This window comes from Vipera berus, assembly GCF_964194415.1.
Source record: "Vipera berus genome assembly, chromosome: 2".
NCBI classification, from domain to species: Eukaryota; Metazoa; Chordata; class Lepidosauria; order Squamata; family Viperidae; genus Vipera; species Vipera berus.
This window is the reverse complement of record NC_138203.1, coordinates 225,170,914-225,194,939: the sequence shown is the minus strand read 5'-3', so window position 1 is coordinate 225,194,939 and position 24,026 is coordinate 225,170,914. Positions and strand designations below refer to the sequence as shown.

The window sequence follows — 24,026 nt, the reverse complement described above, 5'->3', positions numbered from 1 at the left end:
ATCCCCATTAAGCTCGTCTGCAGAAGGAAGCATGAAGTGCTCCAAAATCTCCTGGTAGATGGCTGCATTGACCCTGGACTTAATGAAGCACAGTGGACCAACACCAGCAGATGACATGGCTCCCCAAATCAACACAGACTGTGGAAACTTCACACTGGACTTCGAGCATCTTGCAGTGTGTGCCTCTCCATTCTTCCTCCAGACTCTGGGTCCTTGGTTTCCAAATGAGATGCAAAAGTTGCTCTCATCAGAAAAGAGGACTTTGGACCACTGAGCAACAGACCAGGTCTGTTTTTCTTTAGCCCAGGTAAAACGCTTCTGACGTTGTTCAGGAGCGGCTTGACAAGAGGAATATGACATTTGAAGCCCATGTCCAGGATCCGTCTGTGTGTGGTGGCTCTTGATGCAGTGACTCCAGCCTCCGTCCACTCCTTGTGAAAGTCCCCAACACTTTTGAATGGCCTTTTCCTGACAGTCCTCTCCAGGCTGCGGTCATCCCTGCTGCTTGTGCACCTTTTTCTTCCACACTTTTCCCTTCCACATAACTTTCTATTAATGTGCTTTGATACAGCACTTTGGGAACATCCAACTTCTTTTGCAATTACCTTTTGAGGCTTTCCCTCCTTATGGAGGGTGTCAATGATGGTTTTCTGCACAACTGTCAGGTCAGCAGTTTTCCCCATGATTGTGATTCCTACTGAACCAGACTGAGAGACCATTTAAAGGCTCAGGAACCCTTTGCAGGTGTTATGGTCAGCATAATTAGCTCATTAGAGTGGGACACTTTGAGCCTAGAATATTGCACCTTTTCACAATATTCTAATTTTCTGAGATTGTGGATTTGGGGTTTTCATGAGCTGTACGCCATAATCATCACAATTATGACAAATCACGGCTTGAACTATCTTGCTTTGCATGTAATGAGTCGATCTCATATATTAGTTTCCCCTTTTAAGTTGCATTACTGAAATAAATGGAACTTTTGTACGATATTCTAATTTTTCAAGTTTCACCTGTATATCTGATACAAAATAAAATCCTTATTGGTTAGTTTTGTCTATAGTAATTATTATAATTATTCAAATGGAAATAAATTTATTAGGACAAATATTGTTAATATAAAGAAGAAATTGAAGACCAAATTTTATGCCTCCAGAGTTGGCAACATTTGCCAACTTTCTGGGCTTGAAAGCTAACCACGATTGGGCATGGTTAATATTTGGATCGCTATACTCCAAGAAATTTCAGGGTTATTGTCTAGTCTGAGAATTTGAAACCACATCACAGTAGAACACTGGCAAACTTTATTTGTATCATTGCCATGAAATTACCAACATTTGAACTCAATTTGCTTTTCATCCTCAGTTGCAAGAATTTTTAAAGCTGTGTTTGTTCTAATAATTTTTTAGTGAAAGCAATTTTTCATACATTAGAAACTTCAAATATTAATTTAAGTTTTCATTGTTGCAGTAATGAATATAGTAACAATTTGAATTAAATTCATTGCTTAAGGGGGATAATTTTATATAGATTAGGAAATGTGGATAATAAACTCCCATAAGAAATTATTTTTTATTTGATTTTGCATGGCCATCCACCTTATCTAAGATACTCTGGGCAACTCGCAACAGATAAAATAATTTCAATAAAAACAAGTTAAAATCCAATATACAAACATATAAGAATGTCCATAATCAATTTAAAAAACCAGAAAATTTCAGTCAGTCATTCCACATCATCCATTAGAAAGCGCCATTCCTGGACCCTGAGACTGGGCAGCAGAGCCACTTCTTCCCAAATTTTGGGTCGGGACCCTTCAGGGAGAGAAGAGGAAATTACTAATTTTCAAAACCTTGATCAGTCTTGCCTTAACAAAGCAAAAACACTGTCAAGAACCTGTTCTTGGTTTTGCTTCTCATTTTGCCTATGCAAACATGTAAATCTATAATATCTAAAGGTAAAGGTTCCCCCGCACATGCATGCTAGTCGTTTCCGACTCTAGGGGCCGGTGCTCATCTCCGTTTAAAAGACGAAGAGCCAGCGCTTGTCCGAGGACGTCTCCGTGGTCATGTGGCCAGCATGACTAGACGCCAAAGGCACACGGAACGCTGTTACCTTCCCACCGTAGTGGTCCCTATTTTTCTACTTGCATTTTTACGTGCTTTCGAACTGCTAGGTTGGCAGAAGCTGGGACGAGTAACAGGCGCTCACTCTGTTACGCAGCACTTGGGATTCGACCCGCCAAACTGCCGACCTTCTGATGGACAAGCTCAGCGTCCTAACCCACTGAGCCACCGCGTACCTATCTCTATAATATCTAGAGGTAGCATATTTAGGGAACTGGTGTCAAAATGTTTGAGAAACATTATATTAGCAGAATTTATGGTGAAAGTTGTGTGGTGTCCACAAATTCTTCAAAGCCTTAAAAAAAGGATTATACCAAAGATAATAACATGTACCAGTTTGCTTATAGTTCTAGTAACACAATCTCAAATTGTTATAACTTGTTTGATACAGTTGGCTGCCGTCTGCAATTGTCACATTATCCCAAGAAAATGCAGCTGCTTTGAAGAGCTGCAAACAAGGATTACATTTGCATTCTGGAGCACTTTTTGGAACTCAGTCTAAAGCATTGCATAACCCTATTAATACAGTAGTTTCAACAAAGTCCAGGAACAGCTACAGGTTATCTTCACGATCAGCTCTTGACTTGCTGAAATGAATTCTATGCCACAAAGAATTCTAGTGTTCCTCAAGATACTAAATATAATTTGTTTATCAGATTCTAAATTATACACTTGCAGTTTTAAGACTTTCAGCAGACCTTGCTGTGTGTCAGGTTTGACAGGGGCCCCCAACCTTTTGTGGAGAAAGATTTTTCCACGGACCAGGAGGGGCGTGGTTTCATGTGCTGCCTGCATCCAGCGGGTGGGGCTTCACTTGTTTGCGCAGCCCGATTGCTACTATTCTGTGGTCCGGTGCCGGTTCACGGACCGAAGGTTGGGGACCCCTGATGTATGAGTTTTATGTAAAATTAAAGAGATGTGTACCACATTACTAATGTTTTGACGGTTATAATTGTTAAAGCCTACTTAGCAGAAGAAATAGTGGTTGAAAGTCTCATTTAAAACCAAGTCAGGATTTGTAATCAGTCATATTCCATAATATATTCTGTAATCCCAGAATTTTTTTTAATAAACAAGTCTCTCTTGTAACACAATTAGTCCTGGACTTATGACCATAGTGGGGCCTAGAATTGCAGTCTAGGTTGAGGCATTGTGTGACTCGACTTGATTCTACAATTGTTTTTGCATCATAAATCAAGTCACTACAGTTGTTAAGTGAATCACATTGTTAAATGAGCCATATGGTCATTAAGTGAATTCAGCATATCCAATGGGGTTTTTTCTGTTTTTTGCTGGAAAACTGCAAAAAAAAATGGCAAATCACAGAGACGTGACTATGGTTCAATGCAACTGATTGCAAATGTGAGCTGGTTGCCATGTGCCTGAAATGTGATCACCTGACCATGGGGGAGGGGGTGGCAGTCATAACTTCGAGGATGGGTTGTAAGTAGCTTTTGGAAGTCTCTCATAACTTCAGACGGTCATTAAGCACTGGTTCTAAATCAAGTACAACCTGTATTTCCATTCTTTGTATTAACCCAAGTTTATCTTTAAAGAATGATCAAAAATGAAAAAAGAAACCAGGAGCCAAAAGTATCTTTTCAAGCTTCTACTCTTTCAAATATCAGTTTCAGATAACAAATTGTCACAGAGAAAACATATGGCCCAGAATGGAAATAGGGTGCTAATTTCATCTGTACCTGATGAACATTAATTGAATTGCAAATGAAGGTAAATACACATCCCACGATAATATTGCAGGATCAGTCTGAGCCAGTCACCGGGACCAAAGGTTTATTCTTCCGAGCTTTTCAGGCTTGTGCTGCAGCCATCGTCAGGGAACTTCTCTCTGCACAGATTCTGAAGAGGAAGAAGTTCCCTGAAGATGGGCTCCAGCATGACTCCAAAAGCTCAAAAAAGTAAACCTTTGGTCCTGATGACCTACTCAGATTGGATCCTGCATTAATTGAATTCCTGATTATATAAATTAATTATCTGAATTGTAGGGCATCCAAACAACATTCCAAATTCAGTATTCTTAATCCTTCACAATACTTTGGCTTATATTGCATGGTTTGTGTAATTCCAGTTTACTTATAGTTTCATAAGTGAAAAAACCTGGTTGCCATTTATGAAATAAAGTGGCATAACTTTGATATGTTTGAACAAAGGAAATTTTAGGAAGAATAGTCTCTTTAATGCTGTTATTGTACTAAACATTGATAATTAAAACTATCGTCATAGGTTTTTCTATTTTAACCTTAGGCTTAAAGAAGTCATGATTGCATTTCTTGAATTGATCTCAATCTTTTATAATAATTATTTGTAACTACCCAAATTCATCTGGATTGATATGAAATCTGGTAAATTCTTGAGGCTATCTCTGTGATATCTTTGTCAGAATATATTAATGTATCAGTTTATCAAGAGTTAACATCTAAATTAGTACTGCAGGAAAAACAATTCAGTTTATGATGAAGTTATTTTTGTATTAGGGTTTTGAATAAAAATTAACATGTCTGCAAATAGATTAATTACATTAATGTTTAAACTGAATTTGCAGTTGAAGGAAATGCAGGATGAAATCCTTATTAAAAATGGAGAAATAAAAATTTTGCGGGATTCAATGCAGCAGATGGAATCTACTGTGGAGGAGCAGCGGAAATCATACATATTACTGGAAAGAGAAAAAGCTGAGTGTTTAAGTGAAAAAGAAAAGGAATTCTCCAGAAAGGTACTATTTAACAAATGACCAATATAAACTGCCTTAAAACTTCTGAGATCTAAGAAGTCCTTTGTTGAAACTTCCTTTTTTCCTGTTTGGAATGACTTTTAATCATAGATGCTTGTTGAAAATAATCAGCCAAAATGATTTCACTAGCCCATTTGCTAATGAGCAATGGCAGGCAAACTGCTTTTTCCAATGGTAAAAGGACAAATGAAAACCAGTGTAGTGGATAAAATCATTAGGTCAGAATTATTGTGATCCTGAATGATGGCCTTGAGCTAGTCACCTTCTCTCATCTCTAGGAAGAAGGCTAGGGCAAACTACTTCTGAAATCTTGCCAATAAAACTGCAGGACTTGTCCAGACAGTTGCCAGGAGTCAAGAGTAACTCAAGGGCACATTGGGGGGAAAAAATGTGTGCAAGTGATGAACTGTTTGATGTTCTATTTCCGCTCTGGCTGTTATTTTATTTTTTCATTTATTTATTGGAAGCAACCCTTCAGTTGAAACCAAGGGAAAGGAATTATTCTGCCGAAGCACTAAGGTCTGCCATTGATTACCTGCCAAACTGGAAGCCTTATCGCATGTTTAGAAGGAATTTGGATCCATGTCCCTTTCTGAAATGCCCCTTGTCCATTCCAGAGTAGCTCCTTTGGGCTCTGCCAGCGTTAAATGTTTTTCCAAAGCTATGCAAGGGGGATTTCAAAAGTCAGATTTGCTTCTCTGATGTCAGCGCTGTTGTTCGGCCTTAGACCCCCTAGAGCAGGGGTGTCAAAGTCAATTTCATTGAGGGCCGCATCAACATTGCGGTTGCCCTCAGGGGGCCGGGTGGGTGTGGCCAGGGTGGGCGTGGCCTACTGGATGGGCGTGGCTAGAGTGCATATGGCCTACTGGGTGGGCATGGCCAGCTCTACATCGTTGGCATCAAGGGTGCCCATGGGGGGGCCTGGGCAGGAGTGGGACAGATCTGAGGGTCTCTGGCAGAAGGAGGGTCTCTGGGCCAGGGCCAAGGCAGTGGGGGCCGTTCCCTCACTGTTTCCAGAATGGCTTTGCGGGCCACGTGAAACCACTTCGCGGGCCGGATCTGGCCCCCGGGCCTTGTGTTTGACATGTCTGCCCTAGAGGGAAATATCGTAAAGCCAGCAGTTCTCTGGGAGACTTCTAGCAATGACAGGAATGCAGGCTGACTACATGTGTTTAGCACTTTCTCAGAATGGGAAAAACATACTTTTTACTGTTTTGATGAATAAGCTGTTAGTGTTGATTTTGATGTAACTGAACAGAGCAAAAGTATAAGTGAAAATGAGGGAGGAGTTGCAGGCTTCTTTCATAGTTGTATATTGTTTTCTGTGCTCAGTGGAATTTGAAATGTCTAATTGTTTGCTCTTTTAGTTACAGTCACTGCAGTCTGAACTACAGTTTAGAGATGCTGAAATGAATGAGATGAGAACAAAGATTTTGAATTGTGAAAGGACTAAACCCGTGACCCCTGTTTCATATACCAGGTACAAAATAAAATTGAATTTGTTTCAGGGAGTTCAGTTACTGAAGAATTTCCTTACCTCCCCTTTATAGCTGAAAATAATGAATTTCAGAACAGTTCTTTTACAAGCTAGAGAGCAGACACTATAGTTGAACACATAGAATACTCTGAATTTATTTCTAGTGTTTGAATGCATAGATTGCTCCTCTTATGCTTGGAAAATACACATGTGAAGACATTGCCTTTCATTTACTGCATTGTGAATGTCTAAAATTGTTATTCGGATTCTTTCATTAGGAAATATAAGTCACCGTAAACGTTTAACTATTTTTAGGAAAAGACCTTTAAAGTTTCAAAATGAAATGCCTCTGTGCAGTTAATCCAGACTTTATTTTTACTTTTTAGTCCTAAGAAAAGCCCCTCTAACCCTGTGAAAATCGAAAGATGCACTCATATTGAAAAAAAAAGTTACCCCACAGAAGAGTCTTTTGGATCTCAGATATTACCAATACCGTCTTGTTCCAGGACGCAGTCCCATGTTCACGTTCCTCAGCAAAATAATGGTAGGTAGATTTTTGGTGAACTGTATTTGACCTGGGTGGTGAGGCTAATTTGGTAATTTAGATGTCTTTGTGGGGGATTGTAAGAAGGTTGAGAAAGAAATTGGAGAGAGAGAGAGCACAGAAACTACTAAGCAAAAATCAGCAAGTTAGTTGACACTTATAAGTAACAATTTCGCCCCAGAAAGAAATCAAAGAATAAATGTTTCAGATTGTTCAAAGAGAATTCACCATAACTAACTGATGAGGTTCCTCTTATAGGGAAATTCCAAGATGCTATATTTACCCAAGACTACCACTAGTAATATCTCACTGAAATCTATGTAGTTCTTGCTCCTTTGTTCTTGCCCAGCTGTGTGGAGTTTGACAGCTTTAATGCAAGGAACAAAATTCCTGTGGTATTCACATAATTTTATGTTTAGATTTTAGATTTTATTAGATTTATATACCGCCCTTTCCCGAAGGACTCAGGGCGGTTTACAGGGCATTTTAAAATCATATCAATATAAAATACAAAGTTAAAAGAGAATTAAAAGATTAAATTATCCCTGAAAATAAAACCCCAGTTAAAATTCTCAGCCTGGGTCAGAGAGTTCAAAGAGCCAAGTCTTCAGGTCCCGGCGGAATGAGCGTAGGTCAGGGGCAGTCCTGAGCTCCACGGGCAGCTGTTAATTGTGTGATGTTAATTGTGTGATGGTATTATTATACAATTGATATAATTTGTGTAACAACAGCATTGTGGATGATATTGTAACAATGTGGAAGACCATTGAATTTCAAAGAGTTTAGTGGCATATTTTGATTTCTCCTGCAGATTAAGAAAATTCTAGAAGTTTAGAACTCATTCTAAGCTAACCCTCTTGTTTGTCATTCTTGCTTGCTGAATAAAGGAAAAGGGGAGGGAAAAATCTTCACACAGCTGCAAAGCTTTCCTTATCTGGAAAGTTCATCATACATTCATTCCCATCCTTGAGTTATGCACGCATCCACCCCCAGACACATTCTGAGTCAAGATCAGGTTTTGCTGTCTTCTCATGACCATGGAAGCAGGGCTGTGAAATCTTGGAGCTAGATTGTAATAAAAAAAATCCTGGATGTGTTCATTAAAACGTGGAGCTTCTGCACAGGTTTGAGTGCTCAAAATGGGCACACAGGGTCTTGGGATATCTCCACTGCTCGAGATGGGTTTCCCAGCAGCTGAAGGGAGAATGTGTTGTTTGATTAGGTTATGCTTTCTTGAGTTTCTGATTAATTTGCCTACTACAGTTAAAGACTAAAACTTGAAATCTCCTTACTAGTATGTTTATTGTCTCGGGATCTTCAAAGAACCAATTGTCTAGCACCCAGCCACTGCTTGGCCCTCTGATTTAATGGACAGTTAGAAATAGCAAACGTTCTTTTCACAGTTGGTCCATTAAATCACTATTTTAATGTATATAACTGTGTCTCATTTAGGAATGGTCCAGTAATATTGCTGGACTTCAGTGAATAGGGTCAAGCTTAGTCTGCATAGACATTGTGGGAAGATGTGAAACAGTTACTGGTCTTTCTCTAAAAAGATCTCTGAAGATAGCTTTGGGAATTCCATTACTGCCCAACCTGAATATGCAAATGGATTCTCGTAATTGTAGCCATTATATGGTTCTGAAATGTAGTAGTTGCTTTGTTTTGCCTTGTTTATTTTCTGAAGTTGCAAAATGCATTTCAAACCTATATCAGATAAATCAATCCCAAAAACAGATTGCATTGTGATAAAAGGGCAACCTATACTAGGTTAAAAATAAATACTATTTGATTTACTGGATTTTTCTATCCAGACAGCAAAATAACTGTCCTTGAAACTGAGCCAGTGAAACAAGAAACAAGTTTCAGCTGTCCTCTGAAACCAGGTAAATTTATCTAAGAGATCTTGTGATTAGGATTAGAAACCTGTATGAATGGAAATCACAGGCTATTTTAATATTAATTTCAACTATGAGGGAAGAGGGGGTTTGGGCAAATAAAGTAAAAAAAAGTGTGGTGGATCTGCAAATAACCCTTTAATTTACTAATAAATACCTTATTGTGTTTTTGTTCTGCTGTAGAAATGAAATATTTCCAAAGTCACAGGAAGTGGAGACCTATAAAAATTCCTTACTTTCAAATTCTAGATTTTGAATGCACTCTTTCCTGGAATGATTTCTGCTTACTACCTTGAGTTATAAATTGAAATACATTTAAAAAAAAAGAAAAATCAAGTCACTTTAACTTTAAATGTTAACAGCTTTAGCTTAATATTAGCATCAGCCATTCTTCTATATTAACATATTTTTGTCTTATACTTTGAAATACGTTGTTCAAGGTTTTCCTAGTTAATATATAAGTTTTAGGTTATATCTTGGCATAATCATCCATTAAGCTAGTTAATAAATGTCTGCTTGACTAATCCCTAATCAGTCTTCTAAAGGATGAAATAATCTAGGATTTTCCCTGCTTTTCACTTGGCACCTTGTAAATGTTTCACCTAACATCCAGAAAACAGGTGTGAACAGTGTTTGAACCAGGTTATTTTCATAAACACTGCTCTCTTCTGAATGCAACCTACATGTATTTATTCTCACATACGAACCAAAACAAATGCCACAACATTAAAGCTTATGGTATTTCTTCACTCATAAGGATAGTTGAGTATCACTGTAAAATGTACCAAGTAAGTAAATGCAAAAGAAGAAAATACATTAACTTGGGCATATGGTGGGAAGGGAGGGAATATTTTGCCATAAGAAGTTATATACAGCTACAAATATATAGTGAATATGTTCACTTACTACTCAGAGCCAGGATTTTAATCAGGGTTTCTTGCATAAGACGTAGCAGCGTGATTCTTCTGTAATGCAAAGTAACAATGCACCAAGCTAAAATTAAGCAAAGTATATTATTATTTAGCTGTTAAACACACTGTGTATCTTGCTTCAGTGTGTGTGTCTTCAGCCTTGGATTTATCTGTTGTAGGTTCCCTTTTACTAAACGCACTGATGAAGCAGCCACTTGTTCCGGGATCATCGTTAGGAATCTGCAACCTTCTTAGCAGCAATACCAAAGCTTGGCCTGGATCTGCTATGCAGTCTGCTTCTTTCAGTGTGTATGTTTGCCCTTGACAATTGTTCACATTTTCTGAAATAGGAAGAAATCAGATTGCTGAAACCGACGGGTGGATATTTTGAGACAGCATTTTATCAGATGGAGGCTGGTTTTCTTATGTCATTGTTTTTAGATAACTTGACTGGGTGAATCTGAAAAGTAAGCCTGATCCACTCTACTGAGTGTTAAACTTTTTTTTCTTTTTGGTGGAATTTTATTCTAGCATAGTAGTCAGGTACTTGAGTTGAGGAATTTAATATTCAAAGTAAGTCGGGGGGGAGGGTGTTTGACAAATATCCATTTATTTTTTTACCTCTCCACTGATTTAAAGTGTGCCACTAGTGGCCTAACATATCTATGCCCTACTGATGCTAACCGTAGCACATCTACCAGACCTGCTGGTCCAGATGAATTGTAAGAAATTCTAATCCTTGCTAATTAATGCAAACGGAGGATATAAAAGTATCCTTAATGTATCTTAGAAATTAAAGACACTTACAGGTAGTCCTCGACGTACGACCACAGCTGAGCCCAAAATTTCTATTGTTAAGTGAAACAGTTGTTAAGTGAATTTTGCCCCATGTTAACGACCTTTCTTGCCAGAGTTGTTCAGTGAATCACTGCAGTGGTTAAGTCAGTAACAGGGTTCGTAAGTGAATCTGGCTTCCCCATGGACTTTGCTTGTCAGAAGTTTGCCAAAGGTGTTCACGTGACCCTGGGACATTTCAGCTGTCATAAATGCGAGTCAGTTGCCAAGTATCCGAATCTAAATCATGTGGCCATGGGGATGCTGCAGCGGTCCTAAGGGTGAAAAGCGCTGTGGTAACTTTGAACAGTCACTAAATGAACTGTTGTAAGTCAAGGACCACCTTTCCCTCTACCATGGGCAGCGACAACCATGGTGTTTATGTGGGGACTAATTCGCAGCAGTTTCTGTGTGAGAAGGAATATTAAATTAAGACAGACTCTCCAGATGACAGTCAATTCTAAATTCCCTTTGCAAAAAGTGGCAGCAGTGTCGTTCAGCCCATTTTGCCTGGAGCATAATAATGTGTTCTACTTTCAGAAGATAACACAGAACATCACAAACAGTGCTATTTCTCCCCCCCCCTCTTGTTTTCTTAGAGGACCTACACAAAAATCCAGTAACCAGATTGGAAGCCCCCAGGGAGGCGAGACCTCCTTGAGAACGACTCAAAAACTCGCCTTAACTGGATTGAATTTGATTGCTGTAGATGGAGGCTCACTGGAAGGAGAACAGAACAGGAGAGACAGACCCCACCTTAAGTGCTTTAAACTTCCCGGAGCAGCACATCTCCTTCCCCTCCTGGAACTTCACATTGGTGCATATAACCAAGCCCTCTTGTCAGTGACAAAGACTGGAAGCATTTCTTCTGGAAATCAATCTGCTCGCTCCTCTAGGACATCTTCAAGTTCGGCTTCAAGTGTAGAGGAAGCTTTTTCCACTCTTGAGGAATATGCACTCGTGTCACTGGGCATCCTTTACTATTTGGTATTTTATAGCTGGGAAGTTATTAGTACACTTCTATCCCGTGATACGAAAGCAGATTGTAATCCAGGCGCTATAGACGTTTCTGAGAAGAACGAGACTGTGGCTTGCAACGAACAGAATACAGCTCCTCTCCCGGAAACCCTCCCAGAATTAGAGGTTACCAGTTGGGACAAATCCCAGCATCCTTTGTTTAAAAAGCTACTACAACTCTTAACCTTGTGCTTAAGTTCGGCAGGATGCCAGAGATGCCATATCGCAAATCAGTGCCTAGAGGTTTTGGTGAAATTAGCTGAAAAGTCAACAGTTGACTTATTAATAAGGTAAAAGTACAGCTTGAATTTAACCCCACTTTTATTTTTAAATAAATTTGTTTCATGGCATTTTCACATGACAGCTCATTTGATTAAAAATATGCAGGTTGATTGTTTTGTTCTGGGTTCTAAAATGGCCTCTCCCAATCTGGACATCCTTCAGATGGGTGGCTTCAACTCTAAAAATTGGAAGCTAGGCTACCCATTGCTGGGGAATCAAAGGCATCACATCTGGAGGTCACTGAGGCTGTTCTGTATCTTCTAAGCATTATTGTGAAATATTTGGAACAAGGTTATGCTGACAGCGTATCCAATGCCGGAGTACCTTTTGTGAGCCCAAGAAAAAACAGCTGATTTAAAGCAGGGCCAACAGTTATGGTGGGTGACCTACATCTCCTTATGAAGCATCTTTGGATCTGAAGTGCTTCATTTCTGTTCTGTTCTCTGCATGTTAATTTTCATTGCTCGATATGAATAAACTGCTGGAAAAATCAGACACTGAATGGTATTTTCTTATGTTTTTCTATAAAGCTTTCAGTGCTTGTTCGATAGCCAGTCGCAGATCCTGCTTCGCTGCATATCTTCGGAAACTCCCTTGTTTGCTGTCCTTCTTACTGTTAGGATGTTAAGTTTGCTTGCTGAGCATCAGGAGCTGGCTGCTCGGTTCTGTTCACGTTCAGGTAAGAAAACAGCCATCCTACTGCTTTAGTAAAACACTGAATTCATAAGGCAAGCAAGAGCATGTTAAAATGTGGTCCCAATTTTGGGTGTTGTTTCCTTGAGGATTTCTGTATTTCCCTGTTTATTTTAAAATACTTTTGACATTTATCAACATTTTGGGTCTCTGCAACTGGTTGCCTATATCATTCTGTGAAATAAAGTAGTTTTAGAGATGGTTCTTGCAACATAATTAGCTTGATCGGAATTACTGTTCACCTTTAAACCCTGTTAAGGGAATGGCTAAAACCAGTTCGCAAGAACAGAATATAAAATTTGTGGCCAGGTTTTATGTTTTGTTTTCTTCAATTTGAATAAGTTGGAATGAGCATACTGCAGTTGAACACTCTACTTGTTATGACAACATCTTGTTCCATCAACTATATTTATATATTTACTATATTTTTGAGCAAGGAAGCATAACAAATAGAGGAACCCAGGCAAATTATCTTGCTTCCAGTCCCTCTGGGAGAAAAACAGTGTGTGAAGTCTAAAGGTGCTAAAGTGGTCTATGTACTCATCATAGGACAGTCAAGAGAGTTACAATATCTGCACATGTTGTTTACTGTGGTGTGGGACCACCAGTGCAATCCAGCTCCTCACCCATAATATTATTTTTGAACAAATAACACATTTAAGTGGAGTGAGGAAGAAAAGAAGATAGGTACAGCCAGTTAGATGAAATTATGGGAATCTTGCCTGAAATGCTTATTTCAAAAATGCTCTATGTTAGGAGTAGACAGCCATCACTGCCAATGGTAAGAATTAAGGACGTTGTTTCCAAACACCAGGAGGGCACCACTTGGAATTTATTAATTTAATGTTTCCATCTTTTGAGGATTTCCCTTACCACTTGTCCTGTCCTGGCAACCGCTTTGCAATGAATTAAATTACTGTAATATTTAATTTTGTTATATAGAAAATGAGGAGCACCCTGTATTCAAAAGAGCTTTGTAGTTTTTAAGACATTGCAGTCACATGGATGATAAGGTTGACATGTTACACTTAATTATTTTCACAGAAACCTGCCTACTTTTGGCATTATATATGTACATCACATCACGCCCCGATAAATTAGCATCTGAGAGGCTTTGGCTGCGGTTGGAACAAGAGGTAAAAGTGTATTGCATGTGTAAAGGTAAAAACACGACAGTTTATTTGAACAGGAGAGATTAAATGCAGTTTATCTTAATCCTGCCTTCCAACTGAAAACCATAAATTTGTATCAGTTTCTAAGCCTCTAAAGCTATCTGAGTTATGATTCAACTTTTGGATGTGTAATGGAGTAGAAGAGCTGTCTGATACAGCTCTGATTTGTTTTTTCTAAACTTGGCTGGAACCAAGTTTATATAATAGAGAAGTGTAATAAAAATACATTAGTTATGCTAGTATGAGGGATTAAACAGAACTTAAAAACCTGATGCTCAGGAAATTTATTTGAAAGTCCTTCCCTCCCTCCCTCCCTCCCTCCCTCCCTCCCTCCCTCCCTTCCTTCCTTCCTTCCTGTTATTTCAAGCACTAAAAGACATTTGTTTAGTAAGTTTGGGGCCAGAGAAGGGCAGGGTTTCCCTTTATATTGATACTATATGTTTTATCTTTGAAAATAGCATTTAAAAATATTTTTAATGTAAATTTTTCCTAGACGGTTCGTTTTCTGACGAAGTGTATGCAGTGTTGTAGATCCTCTGTTTTACTTGTGGGAACAGATTGTCAATGCACTTCTGAGGTAAGCCACTAAAAATTACATTTACGATCATAGTTTAATACTATGTGCTTTTTTCACCTGAGAAATCAACATGACTCCAGCGTTACCTGTTCAGTGTTACAGTCAGGCTATATTGCTTAAGTATACCTTGTGATCTTCAAACCTTGGTCCTCTAATAAGAATCTCATATGTCTTGATTACAATAGTACTATTTGAAAAAGAGAGCAATTATAAATGTAACAGTACACACCCCAGTCTGTATGACAACTGTATTCTTTTTTTTTTGTAGGTAGTGAAGGCTCTGATAGTAATGTTACATAGGCAATGGCTTATGATCAGAAAAATGGAAGGAATCGTGTTCAGTGTACATGAAAAGCAAATTGTACAGTTTTTGCGGGATGCTGTTTTGCTTCTGCATGGTCTCTCCCAGAAAGATAAACTTTTCCATGAACATTGCCTGGAAGTGCTCCACCAATATGACGGAGTGTTGTCTGGGGTTACAGCAGTCCTGAGAAAAGGGCAGCATTTAAAAGCTTGTGAAGGTGAGACTCCTTGCATTAAACATGTGACTGCTAGCATAGACGGTGATCTGCCACCTGCAAGTGCATGATTATTGAGAAATGAACATCATTCATTTCCTCTGTCTGTCATAATATAGCATAGAAAGGCAACAGGTGCAGAATTATGTTAACAAAACCTGTGCTATTTGGGTCCATTGTCATTGCTGCTTCTAGAGTTTGTAACTGCACGGTTTGCCATGTCATTAGTGTGCATTATATTCATGTTTAATTGATTCACAGATTTCTAAAAGAGCTGCTTTTAACTAATCAACTGCTGTCAACAGTGACAGGCATCAAATTAGCTGAAGCACTTTTCAGGGCCATATTCTTTCCCAGGACTAGTACTTCAAATACACTGAATGGGATATTATGAAGCAGTGCGAGGACCAAGAATGATAAAGGATATATCTCATATAATTCTTCTGAAATTCCTGTGGAACATATTTTGTTTTCTACTGGTATGCTTGTGGCTTTTTAAAAAGTTCTGGCACCACTGTAATTGAGCCTTTAGATGATCTTGCTGTTTAGAACTCACCTGGCACTCTTCCCTCTTTGAATTTTTAGAGTATGGCTGGGAAGTTTGCATGCTCCAAAATGCCACTTTCTAACACCATCTTCATTTTCAAGAATGCTTTCTTTGTAAGGAGCTTTTTGCTTTTTGCCTCCTGGTGCTTTGTGACCTTGGCAGCCATTTTGAGAGTGCACCCACAACATCCTCTCTAAATTTCTGCAATCCTCCCAGGTAAACCAGACAAGAAACACAACCAGATGAGGTAATTCTACTTTATTGTAAGGCTACATTAAACCAGACAGGAAACACGACCAGATGAGGAAATTATGCTTTATTGTATAGCTACCTAAATAGAATCTTGCCAGTCTGAAAGTACAGATCACCCACCGACACTTTTAACTTCCTGATCCATTCGGGCGGGACCTTCCTAAGTTTCCTTCCTTGACCATGAAGCCACTGGGGCTCCCCCTCCCAGCCGCTTATCTGATTATTTCCTAGGAAAGATGTCTTCTTCTCATTCCTCAGGGTCATTCTCACATACTATTACAATTTCAGAAGTGTGCACTGGCTCCAAAGCATTGGGAATAGTTTAGAGACTATCCTAAAGGTACTTGTGTCAAACCATTACTTGTTAATACTGATGGGTTGTTGTTTTTTTGTATTTAGTACAGAGTTGTCTATTTGGAGGAAATACCCTTTAATTTCTGGCTTATGAAAGTCCCCCTTATAGAGTATTGTTGAGTTATATGCATTCCCTGTTTGTAGACACAGAAGTTTACCATCTTCCAAATAAGTCAGTCTCAGGAATGGCACCCTCAAACTCTTAATTGTAGACCTTTTCTCTAGTCCAGGGGTCCCCAATCCCCAGTCTGTGGACCAGTACCGGGCCATGGCATGCCAGCAACTGGTCCACTGGCCCTATTCATGAGATGCAGGCAGAACACAAAAACACGCAGTCCGGTCTGTGAAAAAAACTCTCCATGGAACCAGTCCCTGGTGTCCAAAAGGTGTTGGACCTGTGCTCTAGCCCTCAAGTGTCAATTGCTGAAAATTGGTGACATCTCCCATTTTGAAGTAGAAAATTTAAAATGCTGTAGCCCAAATCTTAAGCAATCCTGCTAAAATTAAAAAGCATATTTCCCAAACTTTCTATTGCAATCTAGGGTTCAGAGTGGTTTTTTTAATCTCTTGAATCCAACTTTTCAGTGTTCTTAACTGTTAACCATCACTGCTGACAGCCACCTTGGCTCTATGGAATTTCTTTTGCAGAACAGATCCTTACTTTCATTGGTAACAGAGTAAGATGTGAGCATACTAATCAGAATCCTGTAAGGGTTTCCAAAACTTTATTAAACATAATAGAGATCTAGACAATAAGATGATATTCATAACTTCAGTCTTTTAAAAAAAAGGTAACAAAATTACTAGCTCTTTTTTAGTTATCCTTGTGAATTAAACTTTTTTTTAATAGAATAGTTTCGTCCTCAGGTCTCTGCAGTATTATTGTTGTAAAATTAGACTTTATAATGCCACCAATCTTTCTTTCCAAGATTACACCAACTGTTTTATAATTTGTGGGGGGGACAGTAACTCTTTTTCTTCTGTCTTAGGAAAACTGGATTTTTACTTTAGAGAGAAAACTCAAATGTTCATTCTTGGACAAGAGACATATACTTTTAAACCTTTTTTGTACCTACTCAAAACATTGTGTCCTCTTTTTATTAGCTACCTCAATCAACTTTTCCTTGCCCACAGTGACAAAAGGTCATACATGTGACCTTTACATCCCATTCCATTATTCACATATGTCAGGTTCATTAATTTTCAAAGAAGAAACTCCTGGACCCACCCATTTTGCATCCTCCTGACATACACTGAGCTCAGAAGTGTTGCCCTTGGCAGTCCTTTTTGGATGGTTTAAGGGCACTCCTATGCACCTTCGGTTGTGTCCATGTGGTGATGGCTCTGTAGAAACTCTTAAGCCATATGCTCCTTCATTGTTCCCTATATAAAGACTCTAGACAAATTCTTATATATCCGATATTGAAGAAATTTCCAGGCAGGGGGTATGAATTTTATTTAATGCTACTACTTTTGGATAAGGACCTGAAAATATCAATTCAGGTTGTCCAATTTTGTGCCACCACCTGCACAATATGTCGCACCATTATTAAGGTTTGAAAAATTTTAATATGATGTTTTATTTTGAGAATTTTGGATTGTATTATATTGATTGGTGGTTTTATATCCTGTAAATATGGATATGAGATTGTTACTGTTGTTATATATTTGGATTGTGTCTGGCCTTAAGGCTGTAATAAACAGTTATTGTTGTTGCTGCTCACTTTTGATCTAATTTAGTGTTGTGTTTAACATGACAACATGTATCTTGGGGTTTAGACATTCTATGGACTGAACTTAGAGCCTACTTTTTATAAGCAATATGCTCTTCTGCTATAAATTTCCCTATCATTTGAATTATGGCTAAGCCAATAAGGAAGGTTTTAGAGATGATTCTCATATCTATCTTCTTCTAACTTCTGTCATGGTTCCAACAGATGAAACTCTTCAAAAGAACTTCGAGGCATTGTTTACCTTAAAGGATCTTTTATTCGAGTAGCCTAATATTGGCACTACATAATCGAAGCCAAAAACTGATTTCCCCTCCCCTGGGCACATAGTATCAAAGCACAATTCCCTCCTCCAATTAACAGTCATAAATCACATTCCTCAATTAGTTTGAAGCACGGGCTTTCTCTCCAGCTCTCCAGCCCACCAATTCTTTATCAGCTCTGGGCTCAATAACCTTGATTTTCAGGCTAAGTTTAGTGTTGTTATGTCTAGCTGGACTCTCATTCACATCCCCCCCCCTCCCAGCATCATCTAACTCTAAAAGCGAAAGGGAAAAGATGGTTGCATTTCCATCTGTTGTCAATGCAAAAACATCTGATGTTAGCAGCATTGACAACTTCACTTTGTAAATAAAAGTGTCACAGGCTGAATAAGCACAGCATTGTTTCTGCAACTTACAAATGATAAAATTTGTTTTTGCTACACTAGTATTTTCAGTGTGCAAAGGTGCACATGTTTTGGCTCATTCTTTTTCACAAGTATATATAATGAGGAGCCTGTTTTGTTCCTGTCAAACTAACCTGCATGTCAATTGCAAAGAACTGAGGTCACCAAATTGCTTACCCTCAGCTTTACTAACCCTTCAGTTATTACTCTTCATGATGGACAGGAATTTGTATTAAAATACTCTTAAATTTAGACAATAGCAATGTTGAATAAACATGTTTTTTTAAAAAAAAATCTTATACATTCTGTGTACATTCTTTCAGAACTTGCACTGGATGAACTGTATCCTTTGGAGCCTGAAGTCAATGACCAGGAAATGGATTGCAGATAATTGTCTTTCAATAATGTATTTGTTTATATTCCAAGAAAAGGTTACTATTGAAATGTAATTCAATGTGCTTTTTAAAATTTACAATTTAATGCAGAAAATGTTTCCTTTATTAATTAGAGAAACCATCACAACCCAAGCAATATATTACTTTTGTATTGAATAAATTCCCATAATGAAACATAAATTCCCAAAGAATATATTAAAAATTATATTTATAAACTTTAATCATTGTGCCTGAAGAGTTATTTACAATTATGATTAGAAGTAGGTGAGAGTCAGGACTATTTTTTCTCATTAAATCTCCAAGTACCATTTGATTAATCTGATTTCCTTAAAAGTTGATAATGCTTTATGAATTAATATTGTCTTTTTTAATTAACAAGGGCAATTTAATATCTATCTCACTGGTCCAATTACAGAAAAATGCTCGTATTTTTTAATACTGTTTCATGTATACTGTATACCAATGGGTAAAACTGAAATCACTCGTGCTTATTTCCAAATAAATCTCTGTCAACACTATAAATGAAAGGATAGAAAATCAAGGTAATAGGTATTTGTAATCTGTTGTTTACTGTGAAAAAAGTGATAAAAGTAATAAACCCTGAATCTTCTTTTTCTGTGACTAGAAATTACAATTAACATTATATGTTTTTTGTTTTCATCTTTTTGGAGAGTTCCAGTTCATTTCTATTCTCAATAGGGCATTTTTAATCCTTAATTTAAGTGGCATTTGGAATTCTGCATATCAAATACTATATAAGGATGGGGGTCCTTGCTATAGAAATCAAAGAGTTCCTTAGAAGTCGGATGAAGTTAAAATAGGCTGTAGCAGCTTTTCTCTGGTAAAATGGCTTATGTATCACAGTAATACAATCCCATAATTTTAGCATTCACTTGTTAAACAAGAAATGTATATTTAGCGTCAATGTGAGGAAATATACCCTATAATATTAATTGTCAGAATCTTTTATTTTGCATTGTTGTAGTCTATTATTGTAGGAATTATATACTGTAGTTGAACAATGTCACTTAACAATTCTTCTCTGATACTGAAAAATTAAGCAATATTGGACTAGATTAATATTTGGATGGAAAGTCTTGAGTCATTTTTAGGATTAGAGATTAAACAAGAAAGTTTCAAAAAATATATAGGAAAAGGCAGCAGTGGCAAGCCATCTCTGAATTGTTGCCAAGAAAACAAAATTGATGCGTCCATGAAGTCACCAGGATATTTTCTATGCAAGTTAGCTGTTTCAAGTGTAGTGGTACTACTACATCTCCAGGCTTGCACAGCCAAGCTGTGGTAATGCTTGTAATATTACTAATGTTCTTCCTTTCAACTACAGGGACTAGACCTTAAGGTGTTGAATGATCTATCTACGATTCCTACTCTATATTCCACCAGTATTCCCCTCCCTTTTTAAAGCCATCCAACCATTTACATTCCTTGAGGGTTAAGGAAAAATAGTTCAATTGAACCACCTTTTTTTCTTGCTGTAATGAATGTATTTTAAGTCGACACTGTCTTAGACAATAGCATTCTAAGAAGATATTCCATAGTAGAGAGCCATTTGAATATATATGTGTTTTAAAGATCATCAAAAGTTCAAGCTTGCTTATGTTGTGTACCTTAATAATTCATTTTAATTATTTAGCAGCCAAATCCAGGAAATCACTGACTAGCAACTCACTAAACAGTGCAATTGTGCCATTGTGACTATAATGTCAACATCTTTGTTTCATAAACCAGTGCAATGGGCTGAACCAAATAATCAGTGTGGTAAGAAAAGAAAATTTAATTAGAATGCCATGTTTGTTTCAAGTTCAATATAATTACGTTGCGCACAGATTTTAGCCGCCAGATTTAGAAGCTGGTATGAGTCAGCAGAAGTAGAACAACTAGGGAAAAAGCTCAGATATGGCCTTGGAATGAAGAAATGAGGGCCGATGAGCTGACATGGCTGATAGCAAGGTCTCTTGTGGGGTCTGGATGTAGGCAGCATTTCTATGAGTCAGGTCTTGTATATAGGGGGCAAGGGGGACCCACCACTTCAGTTGCTGGAGGATAGATAGATAGATAGATAGATAGATAGATAGATAGATAGATAGATAGATAGATAGTCTTGTCATTTTTTCTGTGGGCATATTGACACATTAAAAATGAAATTTAGTTGCTTGCTCTCAAAGTACACATAACACATTTAAACCTGCTATATACAACATATGTATAAACCTACACACATATAAATACATATAAATATTAATCATTGTCCATCTTGAATACATAGCGGAAAGAGGAAGCTTGAGAGTTCACAAGGTTAATACTGTATGGAACAAAAGTATGACTAAATCTGAAAGTTGCTTCATATACCACAGAGCCTCCTCCCAGAAGATAACAAGGAAAACAGGTCATGATGTGTGGTGTTTCAGACAATCTTGCGGACCCTGCTCAAGCAGTGCTTGTATACTATGTCCTGGATGGAAGGGAGGGAACTGCCAATAATCTTTTCTGCCATCCTCATCACTCTGCACCGCCTGTCTGAAGCAGTAATGCTTCCAAATCAGACTAATGCAATGTCACAGGATGCTGTCAATCGTCCCTCTGTAGCAAATGGTAAGCACGGGAAGGAAGGCGTACTTTTTTCATGGGACACAGAAAATACAGGCGCTGCTGTGCCAGCTTCACCAATGTCTCACTGTTGAGCGACCAAGCCAGCCTACTCGTTAACTGCACACCCAGGAATTTGATGCTGGTAACCATCTCCACAGATGAACCATCAATGCGCAGAGGAGTGCGGCTGTGCCTGCCTTTTCTGAAATCGACAATGATCTCTTTGGTTTTTCCAGTGTTTAAAACTAGGCTGTTTTTCTTACACCAGTTCACCAAACCTCAACCTCCTTGCGATAAGTACCCTCATTGTCATCATGAATAAGGCCCACTACTGGGTCTTATTATAATAAGACATGCTGCTTGTCTAACCTGTGAAAGAGACAGGCAGCCACGTTTTAGCAAGTGTTGCAGAACATGCTATTTGGAGAGTGCTAGAAGTTTTGGTTAGAGAAAAACATAATAGTAATCATACAAGAGAATTAAGTGTGGTTGTAATTACCTGGTGCTGGAGGGAGAAGAAGCTGAAGACGATAGTGGGAGGTTTTTCCCTGGCAGAAGAGAAACAAAATCTCAGACAAAGTTTGCAGACAGATACTTGGAGTTTTGAAGTTACCTCAGATCACGAAGGCCTGGAAAAAAGGCCCAGGGGGAGATGTATCACACAGTGTCTATGCAGAGGCCAGCCGCCAAGATCCAAACAGAAAAAACTTGCTGAATACTTTCCACAGCAGTACAACCAATTCCCTTGGGGAATGGGCTAAAAGAAGAAAAAGGTGGGAAAGCTGATAACTTAGCACTGGACCAAGGGTTTGTTATTGAATAGCCCTGAATAAAGGCTGGGAGAAAGTGACCCATTTGTAAATGGGAGTTCCTACTTGCTGTAAGTAGTACTTCCTGTAGTAAAACAATCAGAAAAGCCCCTACCATCTCTATCATTGTGAAGCGGTTGTCCTTAGTTAAACAGACATCCAGCTGCCAAAGGACCCACGGCCACACTGTGACACACTTAAGGTTGATGTAATGTTATGTCTGGGAAAAGATAGTAATTTTAGACCCTCTCATCAAACAAAAAAACCTCTTCAGGTAACTTCTCCAAAACGGCTACATTGGAAACTGGAATTCAACAATAGGAAACCACAAATCATATATTAAATCCAGTTGTGGATCGCCTGGTATGAGCTTCCATCTCTGCTTTCATGTCTGGAAAGAATTTTTTAAAAACCACTTGGTGCCAAGAATTCCATAAATAAAAACAAATGCTAATTCCTCAGATACTGAAGTTCAAGACCAGAATCAAGACTCCATCGTGAAACTCAGTTTCACTTCTGCAGCTGGACATCCAGGACAAAATACTTCTGAAAGATAATCAAGGGAGAAAAGCATAATTATGCCTTTAGAGATTGCTTTATTCCTAACTGATTTTTAAAGCAAACAAGCATAGATACCGGTAGTGTGATGTGCCAATCCATTAAATATACGCTTTCCCTATACCACTCGGCCATATTGTAAGGCTTCAAAGTATCTCTAGCCTCTTTTTTTCCAGGAGAAAATCATGTTGTTGTTGTTGTTAGCTGCAACGTCGTGTCCGACCCATCGCGACCCTATGGACAATGTTCCTCCAGGCCTTCCTGTCCTCTACCATCTTCTGGAGTCCATTTAAGCTCACCCCTACTGCTTCAGTGACTCCATCCAGCCACCTCATTCTCTGTCGTCCCCTTCTTTTATTGCCCTCAATCTTTCCCAGCATTAGGCTCTTCTCCAGTGAGTCCTTCCTTCTCATTAGGTGGCCAAAGTATTTGAGTTTTAGCTTCAGGATCTGGCCTTCTAAAGAGCAGTCAGGGTTGATCTCCTCTAGGACTGACCGGTTTGATCGCCCTGCAGTCCAAGGGACTCACAGGAGTCTTCTCCAGCACCATAGTTCAAAGGCTTCAATTCTTTGGTGCTCAGCCTTTCTTATGGTCCAACTTTCACTGCCATACATTGCAACTGGGAAGACCATAGCCTTGACTATACGCACTTTTGTTGACAGGGTGATGTCTCTGCTTTTTAGTGTGCTGTCTAGATTTGCCATGGCTTTCCTCCCCAGGAGCAAGCGTCTTTTAATTTCTTGGCTACAGTCCCCATCTGCAGTGATCTTGGAGCCCAGGAAAATAAAATCTGTCACTACCTCCATTTCTTCCCCATCTATTTGCCAGGAATTGAGAGGGCTGGATGCCATGATCTTGGTTTTCTTAATGTTAAGTTTCAACCCAAGTTTTGCACTCTCCTTCTTCACCCGCAACAAGAGGCTCTTTAGTTCCTCTTCACTTTCTGCCATTAGAGTGGTATCATCTGCATATCTTAGGTTGTTGATGTTTCTTCTGGCAATCTTAATTCCAACTTTTGATTCATCTAGCCCTGCCTTTCACATGATGTGCTCTGCATATAGGTTAAATAGGCAGGGCGACAGTATACAGCCTTGCCGGACTCCTTTCCCAATTTTGAACCAATCAGTGGTTCTGTGTCCAGTTCTCACTGTTGCTTCTTGGCCCACATATAGGTTTCTCCAGAGACAAATAAGATGGTCTGGTACGCCCATCTCTTTAAGAACTTGCGACAGTTTGTTATGATCCACACAATCAAAGGCTTTAGCATAGTCAATGAAGCAGAAGTAGATGTTTTTCTGGAACT

At 38.6% G+C, this 24,026-nt stretch overlaps 1 protein-coding gene across 4 annotated transcripts in view; it reads left to right on the top strand.

Annotated features, from left to right (window-relative positions):
• The window catches only part of ATRIP (ATR interacting protein), a 28,593-nt gene extending 9,626 nt beyond the window's left edge, over positions 1-18,967 (top strand). Inside the window, exons 7-17 of one of the 4 annotated variants that reach the window (XM_081318330.1) lie at positions 4,690-4,860; positions 6,246-6,358; positions 6,742-6,899; positions 8,714-8,785; positions 9,888-10,017; positions 11,142-11,849; positions 12,372-12,520; positions 13,579-13,670; positions 14,200-14,283; positions 14,552-14,804; positions 18,675-18,967. In XM_081318330.1, coding sequence (XP_081174456.1) covers positions 4,690-4,860; positions 6,246-6,358; positions 6,742-6,899; positions 8,714-8,785; positions 9,888-10,017; positions 11,142-11,849; positions 12,372-12,520; positions 13,579-13,670; positions 14,200-14,283; positions 14,552-14,804; positions 18,675-18,742 — 1,998 coding nt within the window. In that variant the 3' untranslated portion in view covers positions 18,743-18,967. Of the gene's footprint in view, positions 1-4,689; positions 4,861-6,245; positions 6,359-6,741; positions 6,900-8,713; positions 8,786-9,887; positions 10,018-11,141; positions 11,850-12,371; positions 12,521-13,578; positions 13,696-14,199; positions 14,284-14,551; positions 14,805-18,674 lie in introns of those variants that run through there. The other 3 variants (XM_081318333.1, XM_081318331.1, XM_081318332.1) reach the window with 3 other exon arrangements.
• Positions 18,968-24,026: the final 5,059 nt, after the last annotated feature.